The sequence below is a fragment of the Ranitomeya variabilis genome, chromosome 3 (genome assembly GCF_051348905.1).
Source record: "Ranitomeya variabilis isolate aRanVar5 chromosome 3, aRanVar5.hap1, whole genome shotgun sequence".
Lineage (NCBI taxonomy): Eukaryota > Metazoa > Chordata > Amphibia > Anura > Dendrobatidae > Ranitomeya > Ranitomeya variabilis.
The window spans coordinates 509,482,354-509,495,371 of record NC_135234.1 but is presented as its reverse complement, the minus strand read 5'-3'; the positions used below and the strand labels follow the sequence as shown (position 1 = coordinate 509,495,371).

At 44.6% G+C, this 13,018-nt stretch overlaps 2 protein-coding genes across 5 annotated transcripts in view; both read left to right on the top strand.

Moving 5' to 3' along the window:
• OCA2 (OCA2 melanosomal transmembrane protein) overlaps window positions 1–13,018 on the top strand; it is a 685,962-nt gene that overhangs the window by 384,786 nt on the left and 288,158 nt on the right. For all 4 annotated transcript variants that reach the window (XM_077296885.1, XM_077296884.1, XM_077296887.1 and 1 more), the window contains 2 exons: window positions 7,201–7,358; window positions 7,702–7,784. In XM_077296885.1, the coding sequence (XP_077153000.1) occupies window positions 7,201–7,358; window positions 7,702–7,784 (241 nt within the window). The remainder of the gene's footprint in view (window positions 1–7,200; window positions 7,359–7,701; window positions 7,785–13,018) is intronic.
• On the top strand, window positions 1,710–3,802 carry LOC143818346 (uncharacterized). Its single transcript, XM_077299686.1, has 2 exons — window positions 1,710–1,958; window positions 2,044–3,802. The coding sequence occupies exons 1-2, from the start codon at window positions 1,779–1,781 to the stop codon at window positions 3,271–3,273; spliced, it is 1,410 nt and encodes a 469-aa protein (XP_077155801.1). The 5' UTR covers window positions 1,710–1,778; the 3' UTR covers window positions 3,274–3,802.

Here is a 13,018-nt window from a genome sequence, read left to right as displayed (position 1 = left end):
TCACACCACATCACCACACCAAGGAATGTATTGAGGTTTTTTTTGTAACATATTTTATTTTTGGAAGGTTAGATGCTATTATCAAGGGATGTGTTTGTATAATATAATTTTGGAGCTATGAATCTTTGGTCATATGCAGTATTTTTTCTAAGGAAGTCAAGTGAAAACTATTCTCCAATTACCTAAATTTAATTAGTAGTGATGAGCGAGTGTACTCGTTGCTCGGGTTTACCTGAGCACGCTCCGTGGTCTCCGAGTATTTGTGAGCGCTCGGAGATCTAGTTTTTGTTGACGCAGCTGCATGATTTACAACTGCTGGCCAGCCTGAGTACATGTGGGGGTTGCCTGGTTGCTAGGGAATCCTCACATGTATTCAGCCTGTCTAACAGCCGCAAATCATGCAGCTGCATAAAAAAAACCTAAATCTCCAAGCACTCACAAATACTCGGAGACCACCGGAGCGTGCTCGCGAAAACCTGAGCAGCGAGTATACTCGCTCATCACAATTAATTAGAATAATGGTTTGCACCAGTGAGCAGATTGAAGCAAGAGCTAAGATTCTGGTCAAACATGAAAACCTGCCAACTGAGAGTCTATTATTTTAATCATTATTTTCCCTAAGACATGTAATTGCCTATCCAAATGCTTTTTGAATTTTTATATGCTGAATTTATATAAAATGCATAAGTATACTAATAAGCCTTCCATAATCTCTCTTCCGTATATATCCAAACAAATCTCCTGATATCTTCCCACACATAATCTCCACTCCTCCTTCCTCTCTCACCCGTACTTGTACGTTTCTCACCCAGTTGACCTACAAGACTTCTCCAAAGTATATCCTATCAATTCTATGCCTCAACACATCCGATTATCCACCAAATTCGGAACTTTCAGCTGGAACTTGAAAACCCATCTCTTTAAGAAAGCTACTAGCCAGATGTCTTAGCACCACTGGTGGTACAGCACCCCCCAAACTACTGTCTCATTCCACATTTATCTTCTAGACCAGTGTTCCCCAACTCCGGTCCTCAAGAGCCACCAACAGGTCATGTTTTCAGGATTTCCGTAGTATTACACAGGTGATACTTGCATCAGCTGGACGACCAAGAATCCCATCACCTGTGTAATACTAAGGAAATCCTGAAAACATGACTTGTTGGTGGCTCTTGAGGACCAGAGTTGGGGAACACTGTTCTAGACTATAAGCCCACAAGGGCAGAACCCACTCTTTCTCGGTCTCCCATGACAGCACTACGGAGAGAGGGGATCCGCCCTTCGGGGACAGGAAACCTACAGATACATAAGGGCGGTACCTCTCCCTCGCATCAGTTGGTTTCCTGTCCCTGAACGGGGAACCTCCTTTCGGCAGTACCTGCAAGGAAGACGTCGTATCCACGGACTGGGACCGGACAGTCGAGTTCTGGCAGCGAGGAGGCTCCTGCCGCGGCTGGTCCGGCACCCGAAGCCGCCACCGCTGAGACCGATGGGGTTTTCAGGGTGAGCGGGGGAGAGGCCGCCGCCAGACTCCGACAGACGAAGGGGCGCTGGTCACCCGGAGCTCCTGTGCCGGCTGCTGCACGGGCCGGGTGTAGTAAGATGGCCGCCGCTCCGGAAATGCGGCATCAACTTCCGGGTCATCCCCGCGCGCATGCGCGGCAAGGTCTCCTCTCCCAGGGATGTGGCAGGACCGGAAGTGACGGAAAACGCCGGAGCTGGCGCCGGATTTAAAAAGGGAGATGGTGCACACATGATTGTCGCACTATCTCCCTTTCACTATGGAGGACAGCGATTCACAGCAGCTGCAGCCAAGGCAGCAGCATCATAAGAAAAATGACCCAAAGAGCTCCAGAAGTGGATCAAGCAGTCGATCCACACAGCGCAGCAGATCTGCTGCAAGGACTAACTCTCCTCCTCAAGAGGCTTCACTTCCAGATCCCGGCCCTCCTCCAGAACCGGTACCTGCCTCCACATCTGAATGGTGAGTGATCTCCGTGAAAGTACACATTTCCTATAATAGGGCTCCCTCTTCTCCCTTACTAGGGTAAGAAGAGCCTGGAGAAAAAGAAAAATAGAGTTTGCCCCACATGTAACAAAGCTTTGCCGGCAACCTGGGGAAAAAAGCTTTGTAAATCTTGTATCCAGCGTTTGTTATGTGAAGAAACCCCTGACTTCGCTTCCGAACTTAAAACCATAATTAGATCGGAAGTTCAGAATGCCCTATTATCCTCCAAAAAAGGGAAGGAAAAGGTGAAGGAGACGGTATATGCTCACTCTGTCCGATCCTCATCTGAGGATGCGGACTCTGATGATTCCAAATCCTCCCTATCTTCCTCTGACGAAGATTCGGGCCGTCACTGCTTCCCATTAGAGGAAGTGGACGCTTTGGTTAAAGCCGTCAGGGCCACCATGGGGGTTGAGGATCCCAGACCCGATAAAACGGCTCAAGACATTATGTTCGGAGGTCTGACACAAAAAAAGCGGAGAGCTTTTCCATTAAACTCCAATGTCCAGACACTAATCAAAAAAGAATGGGAGAAACCGGACAGGAGAAATTCTTCAGTACCCTCGCTGAAAAGAAAGTATCCCTTTGATGATGAGGCGTCCACTTCTTGGGACAAGGCACCCAAATTGGACGTAGCAGTAGCTAAAGCTTCAAAAAAATTTGCGCTCCCATTTGAGGATATGGGTACCCTCAAAGACCCCTTAGACAAAAAAGCAGATACCTTTCTCAAAGGGGCTTGGGAATCGGCTGGAGGTAGCCTGAGACCTGCAGTCGCAGCGACCTGCACCTCCAGGTCTTTGATGGTGTGGGTTGACCAGCTGGAAAGCCAGATCAAGGACGGATCACCCAGAAGTAAATTGTTAGACTCAATTCCTGCAATTAGAGCAGCAGCAGCTTTTCTAGCAGACTCCTCAGCGGACTCAGTACGTCTAACATCCAAGGCCGCTGCTCTCTCCAATGCGGCCAGAAGGACCCTATGGCTTAAAAGCTGGCCAGGGGATCTCCAAACCAAATTAAAGCTGTGTTCTATTCCATGCGAGGGAAACTTCTTATTCGGGGAAACCTTGGATGACATCCTCCAGAAAGCGGGAGACAAAAAGAAGGGGTTTCCAAATCTGGGACCAGCCCCATTTAAACAGTCCTTTCGGAATAGAAAATTTTTTCGTCGAAGACCTCCTAGAGACCAAAATAAATGGGAAGAAGGTAGAAGGCGAGATAGAGGCTACCTCTTTGGCAACACCTCCCGCGACAAAAAACCCACCAAATGACATTGTCCCTGCGGTGGGGGGAAGACTCACCGCATTTCTTCCTGCTTGGAAGAAAATATCCAACAACACCTGGATTCTAAGACTCATACAATTTGGCCTAAAAATAGATTTCCTTTCCCTCCCCCCTCGAAATTATGTAATAACAAAAATGAGGTCTTCGTCGGTAGAGCAAGCGGCACTAGAGAAAGAGATTATCTCCCTACTGAAGAAAGCTGTAATTCAGGAGATTCCTCCTCAAGAAATGGGGGAGGGGTTTTTCTCCCCTCTGTTTCTAGTACCAAAACCCGACGGGTCCTTTCGGACAATTATAAACTTAAGAAACCTAAACAATTATGTAAGGAATCACAAATTCAAAATGGAGACAATAAAATCTACAATAAAAATTCTCTTTCCAAATTGCTACATGGTTGTGATAGATCTAACCGACGCATATTACCATGTGCCCATCCACGAGAATTCTCAAAAGTTTCTCAGGATGGCGGTATCCATAAAAGGGAAAATAAGAAACTTCCAGTACAGGGCCCTCCCGTTCGGGATTTCTATAGCTCCGTGGATATTTACAAAAATAGTAGCGGAGATGATGGCCCACATAAGGGAACAGAACATTATCATAGTCCCTTACTTGGATGACTTTCTTATTGCCAGCGACTCGGCTCAAAATTGCAGACATCAGAGAGACCGGGTAATGACTACTCTGACGGAATTAGGTTGGCTCATAAATATAAAAAAATCAAAGTTGGAACCCTCTCAGGTACAGGAGTTCCTAGGGTTGACGTTAGACTCCCGGGTTCAAGAATGCCGGCTCCCGGGCCCCAAAAAAGACAAAATTTTGGCCATGATAGCACAAACACTGCAAAACCCCTCCATGACTCTAAGGAGGGCAATGTCTCTACTGGGGTCTCTATCCTCATGCCTGCCGGCGATACCCTTTGCACAATTCCACACAAGGGAGCTTCAGTGGCACATACTAGAATGGCAGGAAATTTTAAAAAACAATTTGGAAAGCAGGGTCACTCTAAATTCCTCCGTTATTCATTCCCTCCTCTGGTGGGGAAAGAGCCAGAATATTTCAAAAGGGATTCCTTGGGTACCCAAAATATCTCGGGTAATAACAACCGATGCGAGTCCCAGGGGGTGGGGGGCCCACATGGGAAACAGAGTGACTCAGGGCAACTGGTCAATTCAGGAACTATCAACATCCTCAAATCAAAAAGAACTCTGGGCGGTGTATCAGGCTCTCCTGTCGTTTCTTCCCTACATACGAGGACATCATGTCCGAATTTTCTCGGACAATATAGTGACAGTAGCTTACATAAATCACCAGGGGGGAACAAGGTCTTGGTCACTGATGAATTCCTCCGCCAAAATTCTCCGCCTTGCAGAAACGAATTTACTTTCCCTTTCCGCACTACATATTCTAGGTTCAAAAAACGAGAAAGCGGATTACCTGAGTCGAAATCAGTTGAGACAAGGCGAATGGTCCCTGAATCAGTCTGTCTACAACCAGATCACGAAAATGTGGGGAACCCCAACAATAGACCTGTTCGCCAATCACAAAAACAAAAAAGTAAACAAATTTTGTTCTCTAAGCCCAGAAGGGAATCCCCAGGCTCTGGATGCTTTTCTCATTCCATGGACACACAAACTAACTTACGCTTTTCCACCAACCATTCTAATTCCGGCGGTCATCCGCAAGGTCAGAGAGGACAAAACAAAGATGATCCTTATTGCCCCATTCTGGCCAAAAAGGACATGGTTTTCCTGGCTAAGGATGCTATCGGTCTCAGACCCATGGGTTCTACCGAATCTGCCAGACCTATTACAGCAAGGACCGATCCTCCACCCACAGGAGACGAACTTGCATTTGACAGCCTGGCTTTTGAACGGGAACTGTTAATAAAAAGAGGCTTTTCAGACAACTTGGTTGCAACATTATTAAAATGTAGAAAACCTATTACTACCAAAATATATGGCAAAACATGGAAAAAATTCTTGTCTGTATCCAAAGTCAAAATCCAGGACGGACCTTCAATTAATAAGATACTTGAGTTCCTACAAAAAGGACTGGAACAAGGATTAGCGGTTAGTACTCTTAAGGTGCAGATAGCAGCCCTGGGTGCTCTCTATAACCAGAATATAGCAGCCAACCCATGGATAATAAGATTCGTTAAAGCGGTAACAAGATCAAAACCTGTAGTTACCCAAAAGATGCCCTCATGGGACCTAAATTTAGTCCTTTCTGCATTATCTGGTCCACCATTCGAACCTATAGACACGATTTCCATAAAAACACTGTCACTAAAAACCATTCTTCTAGTAGCCTTAACATCGGTGCGCAGAATAAGCGATATTCAAGCCCTATCCTCTAACCCTCCTTTTACAAAAATATTGGATGATAGAGTTACTCTTAGACCTGACCCGGCCTATCTGCCAAAAGTGGCGTCTAAATTCCATAGGTCACAGGAGATATCCCTTCCGTCCTTCTGCCCGAACCCTAGAAATAGGAAAGAACAGAAGTTCCATAATTTAGATGTCAAAAGATGCCTAGTCCAATACCTAGATTCCACCAGGGAGTATAGGAAGGAAGGCTCTCTGTTTGTTTGTTTCCAGGGTCCCAGAAAAGGATTCCGGGCATCTAAAGGCACGTTGGCAAGGTGGATAAAAGAGGCAATAGCATTGGCATATTCATCTACGGGAAATGCGATCCCGGACGGTATAAGAGCGCACTCCACAAGAGCAGTTGCTACCTCATGGGCTGAGAGGTCAGAGGTTTCAATAGAACAGATCTGTAAGGCGGCCACCTGGTCATCACCGTCAACCTTTTTTAGACACTATAGACTAAATCTAGCCTCTACGTCTGACCTAACCTTCGGTCGAAGGGTTCTTGAGGCGGTGGTCCCTCCCTAAGCTTAGTCTCTGCAATTCTCTCTGTAGTGCTGTCATGGGAGACCGAGAAAGTCATAGTTACTCACCGATAACGGTGTTTCTCGGAGCCCATGACAGCACTCGCTTATTTCCCTCCCATCACGAGTGCGGTGAGCACCTTTAATTACATATGATTTATATAATGTATATATTACAATTTAGGCACGGGGTTCCTTTTTTTGTTAAGAAATGTTATAATATGGTATTTTCTCTGTTGTAAACTAACCTGGAGGTCCTCCGATGCTCTGTAAACCAACTGATGCGAGGGAGAGGTACCGCCCTTATGTATCTGTAGGTTTCCTGTCCCCGAAGGGCGGATCCCCTCTCTCCGTAGTGCTGTCATGGGCTCCGAGAAACACCGTTATCGGTGAGTAACTATGACTTTTCTGCACCAGTCTATCATTAGTTTTTTCTATGTAATTTATATTTGTATTTAGTATGTAACTAATTTTCATGTGTGCAGCACCATGGATCATTGATCCTCTAAAAATAATCATAGACCATACATCTTGCTATATGTTTCCCATCGTTTGATATGTTTGACGAAAGAGCTGGATTAGTGTCGAATGCCCAGCATGTTTTTACAGTATATTGCAAATAAAAACAATTTTGTTCTTACCTTTCTAACCATTTGGGATGCACTGTTTTATCCTGATTATCTTTTGCATCTTAGTCAGTGCTATGTTTTCCACCATTTTTTTTTTTATAGAATTTACAATGGTGGCTCACTCTGCGAGTTTCTTACATCAGCATCTTAGCCAAATCTCTGCAATCTTTCCCTTTTGATTACGAACTTACTTTGCTAATGTAATGCAGTTTATGTTCTGACATACTGTCGAATGACCTTCAAAACTGAAAGGACTAAAAACAAGCTCGAACAAAACATAATGCGCTTTCTTTCCTTTTTATTGTTTTTTTTCCCTGAGGTACATTACTTCTATTGTCTTTGCATTAATGTATGTTTCATCCATAAATGGAATGCCCTTAACAATTCATGACAAGCTGCAAATCTTACAGACTTTCGTGACTCTGCACTTCTAAAGCTAGAAGTTGATGGTCCGTTTGCTGGAAATTTGATTGATCAACGTAATGATGAATATGTCCTTATTCAAATTGTGCAGCTTGATGACCCTTTTTCAAGGAGACGTCGACCTACACAGGTTGGTAATATTGTGTGGACATCTGTTTTGGTAAAATATACACAAGTCTAATAAAGAATACACTAAAATAGTCTTCCAAACGCAAGTATAATGAAAGCTCTTATTGGTTGCCAACTAAAGTCACCTAACATTATGGTGCTGAATGCTGGCCTCATATGAGGACACCCAAGGGCCTGTGCCTCCACATGGCACAATATTTTACCTTCCAAGCTTTGGTTCTTCCATGATACTTATCCGGTATTGATTTATATAGTAAAATGGCATAAAATAGTTTTCATGTACATCATATTCTGTTCTTTGCATGCAAGTTTTATCCTGGCATAAATCATTCAGTATTTTGCAGGTGATCCACAACTGGACTCTGGCTCTGAATTCAAGACGTAAGGAACACATTGTAAAAGAAAGGACATTTGAAATATTGAATAGGTTAGTGTGATTATTTAATATTGTGAAAGGGAAACCTAAAGCTTTTATTAACCACAAACTGCGCTGATGACCTGCAATTCTTTTCAAGTGTGTGTATTTTCTAGGATACTTTGCAGCACAGTCGTATGTATATTTGACATGTCTGCATGGGAAGCAGTAAATGGTCTCATTGAATCAATGCCACAAGTGCTTAAATGTTCCCTTAGAGATAACTAGGTGATTTACGAGTCATCTACAGTCAGAGCTTTCAGCAAATCACAATAATGAACAAAAGGAGTATAAACAAAGATACAGATTTTCTAGATAATTGCAAAGAGAGGTTATTTTTTCACTAATTTGAAGCAACTACATTTTAGGTGTCGGTATTAGCCTCCATGCATACAGGTCCTAGTAGCTGAAGGCCACAAAACCAGTGTTTATAAATGCTGCGTTAGGGGTGTTCTAAATTTTGCATAGGAGTCTGGAACATGCAAGCTTTGTCTAAGATTACACCTGCGACATCCAAACTGGATCAGCACAGAGTAATACTGCTGAAAAAAAAAGTAGCAATGCATTTAATTATATTACACTGATCATATAGAATGTTTTTCAAAGAACAAATCACCATACTAACCTCTATACTTGATAATGCTTAAAACATATATTTTATTAATACTAAAACGTGACAAACCACAAACAGAAAAAGGACCACCATCACCCGTAAAAAGAGAACCCGAAATGTGCCTGATCCTATACGGTTGCTATACTTTTTCCTGCCTAACTGCATTGGTGGCTGTCCCTTCTACCCCCTACATGACCCTATTGGTGTTAGGGGGAGGAAAAAAAAAATAGTCTGTGTGTGTGTGTATATATATATATATATATATATATATATATTTACATATATTTACGCTACCTGAGTATGTTGGGGGACACTCGCTTGGCATGGGATTCAAGCACTCGGGCACGGTACCTCACACAAATCAGCTCATATGGTTTATATGTATATATATATATACATATATATAAACCACATGGACTGATTTGTGTGAGGTACCGTGCCTGAGTGCTCGAATCCCATGCCAAGCGAGTGTCCCCCAACACACTCAGGTAGCGTAAAATATATATATATATATATATATATATATATATATATATATATATATATATATATATATATATATATATATATATAATAAGGTATATCTCTGTGGCATATCTCTAGTTTATGGGTTTAAATTTATACGTTGAAGTAATAGGACTCTTACTTGTCAGCCCGGATGTTAATATGGCACCAAATCTAATATATAAAGCTGAATGTGTGTGTATGTCCGGGATTGGTATCTGCACCGTCGCAGCTACAGCCACAAAATTTTGCAGTCACACATCTGGTCCCCAAGAGTGTATATAGGCTATGTTGTGAGGCGAAATTTTAACCCCGCTTGTTCCAATTCACCAAACAATTTTGCCCCTATCTACATATGGGGAAAAAAGTGAAAGGAAAAGCGTTGGAAGCAAATTGACTTGGAAGCTGCCAGATGTGAACAAGGGGGACTTAAAGAATGAGAGCAATGGTGCCAAAGAGTATATACCGTACAGTTGCTAAGGTTGGGCCCCGACATGGGATACTCGCCACACACGGGGATATGAACACACACACACAAAATGCGCCACACACTACCACATGCTTGAACACATATACCACCCTCAGCACACATTTCACCACACCTCGTACACCAACCTCGCCACATAAAAGTCAAAACACATGCGCAAAATTCACCACATGCAAAACTCGCCACATGCAAAACTAGGCTCACGCAAAACTCGCCACACGTGCAAAACATACCTCACAGAAAACTCGCCACACATGCAAAACTCACCTCATGGAAAACTCGCCACACGCAAAACTTGCACACGCGGAAAAATTGCCACATGCACAAAAGTTGCAACACATACAAAAGTTGCCTCACACAAAACTTGCACATACTCAAAACGCACCACCCATAAAACTCGCCACGCGCAAAACTCACCATGCGCAAAACTTGTTGCACAAAACTTGCTACACTAACCTGTCACATGCAACTCGACACACAAAAAGTTGCTACACGCATGTCACCACACAAAACTCAACTCACAAAAGTCACTACATGCATGTCGCCACACGCAACTCAACACACACAACTTGACACATGAAACTCGCCCTAAAACACACACAAGTGTGGTATTATCCTTCAAAAATAAAAATCTGATTAATAAGCAGACAAACTCCAAGAGCAACAAATGTACCATATAGGAAATATGGCAGCTGTCAGTCACATGACCTGTCTATTATGTGTGTATGTGTGAGCTAATATATACTGCCAGGGGGGAGGGCTTCCTGTTGGCTGGGGATTTATCAGGCTGTCAACTTAGCTTACAAATACTGAGGTAAAAATACTGACCAAATAACATGTGAACAAGGTCTAATACAGGAGGAGATGACACACAGATGTATACTAAATACAGGAGGAGATGACACACAGGTATATACTATATACAGGAGGAGGTGACATACAGGTATATACTATATAAAAGAGGAGATGACACATAGGTATATACAGGAGGAGATGACATACAGCAGGTATATACTATATACAGGGGACAGGGGCGGATTTTAATAGGGTCAATCTGGGCGGTAGCCCAGGGCCCAGTGGTTTGGGGGGCCTTGGGCTACCGCTCAGATTGCCCGCCGCCATCAGGGCATTACTGCCCTGACTGGCATATGGGCCCGGCGGGCAGAGGGGGCCCGCATTGGGCCCCATCTCATCTGCTCACCGGACCCCTACCGGTGCTGCGGCAGTTAAACACTATTGATGTAGTTAACAGCTGCCAGCCAATCAGAGGCTGGAAGATGACCTCAGCCGCAACGCGCACGTCGCCGGCGTCTGACATCATTGTCAGTCGCCGGCGAGTGCGTGCTGCTGGAGGGAGCTGCTTTGCAGAAGGAGCCTGGACAGGTGAGGAGAACTCTTTTTTTTTTTTTTTTTAAATTGCGAATGGCAATCTGGGGGGCCCGGGCCAGTATGCTGGACACACTGGGGGCAATATGCTGGACACACTGGGGGCAATATGCTGGACACACTGGGGGCAATATGGAGAGGGAAATTACAAACGCAGACTGAAAACAGAATTTAGCAAAGAAGGCCACGCTACCTAGAAAGAAAAGACAGGACAGAGTACTGTGCGGTCAGTATTAAAATACTACAAAAATCCACCACAGAGAATACAAAAATCTCCACACCTAACTAAAGGCATGGAGGGTAACTCTGCGACTCCAGAGCTTCCAGCTTGGCTGAATAAATCCTTACACAGACAAAGCTGGACAAGAAAAAACATAGCAATTCACTGAACTATAAAGTCCACCGCATGTGGACTGCAAAAACAAAGCCAGGACTTATCTTTGATGATTTGGACATTCCAGCAGGAGAAACCAAGCAGAGATGTGAATCCTCCAGAAAAACAATGGACAACTGGCACTCACTAAAGGGTGAAGCCAGACTAAATAGCCCCGTCCAAAGTGGAAGCACCTGATGACTGCTGTGAAGGACAAACAGCAGCACTACCACTTATGACCACCGGAGGGAACCCAAGAGCAGAACCCACAACAGAATTCACAACAGTACCCCCCCTTGAGGAGGGGTCACCGAACCCTCACCAGAGCCCCCAGGCCGATCCGGACGAGCCAAATGGAAGGCACGAACCAAATCGTCAGCATGAACATCGGAGGCAACAACCCAAGAATTATCCTCCTGGCCATAACCCTTCCACTTGACAAGATACTGAAGCCTCCGTCTTGAAAACGAGAATCCAAGATCTTCTCCACAACATACTCCAACTCCCCATCAATCAACACCGGGGCAGGAGGATCAACAGAGGGAACCACGTGCACCACATATTTCCGCAACAAAGATCTATGAAAAACATTATGGATGGAAAAAGAGGCTGGAAGGGCCAAACGAAAAGACACTGGATTGATAATCTCAGAAATCCTATAAGGACCAATAAACCGAGGCTTGAACTTCGGGGAAGAAACCTTCATAGGAACATGACGAGAAGACAACCAGACCAAATCCCCAACCCGAAGCCGGGAACCCACACGCCGACGACGGTTGGCAAAATGCTGAGCCTCCTCCTGAGACAACACCAAATTTTCCACAACATGAGCCCAAATCTGCTGCAACCTGTCAACCCCAGAGTCCACCCCAGGACAATCAGAAGACTCAACCTGCCCTGAAGAAAAACGAGGATGAAACCCAGAATTACAAAAGAATGGTGAAACCAAGGTAGCCGAACTAGCCCGATTATTAAGGGCAAACTCGGCCAATGGCAAGAAAGCCACCCAATCATCCTGATCGGCAGACACAAAGCATCTCAAATAAGTTTCCAAAGTCTGGTTAGTTCGCTCGGTTTGGCCATTTGTCTGAGGATGAAATGCGGAAGAAAAAGACAAATCAATGCCCAGCTTAGCACAAAAGGACCGCCAAAACCTTGAAACAAACTGGGAATCTCTATCGGACACAATATTCTCCGGAATGCCATGCAAACGAACCACATGCTGAAAAAACAACGGAACCAACTCAGAAGAGGAAGGCAATTTAGGCAAAGGTACCAAATGAACCATCTTAGAAAACCGGTCACAGACCACCCAGATAACAGACATCCTCTGGGAAACAGGAAGATCAGAAATAAAATCCATGGAAATATGCGTCCAGGGCCTCTCAGGAATAGGCAAAGGCAAAAGCAACCCACTGGCACGGGAACAGCAAGGCTTAGCCCGAGCACAGGTCCCACAGGACTGCACAAACGAACGCACATCCCGCGACAAGGAAGGCCACCAAAAGGACCTACTAACCAAATCTCTGGTACCAAAAATCCCAGGATGGCCAGCCAACACAGAACAGAGAACCTCAGAAATCACTTCACTAGTCCTTCTGTCAGGAACAAACAGTTTCCCCACTGGACAGCGATCAGGTTTATCAGCCTGAAATTTCTGAAGAACCCGTCGCAAATCAGGGGAGATGGCAGAAGGAATCACCCCCCCTTCAGAATACCAACCGGCTCAAGAATCCCAGGGGAATCAGGCAAAAAACTCCTAGAGAGGGCATCAGCCTTAACATTCTTAGAACCCGGAAGATACGAGACAACAAAATCAAAACGGGAGAAAAACAGGGACCATCGGGCCTGTCTAGGATTCAGTCGTTTGGCAGACTCGAGGT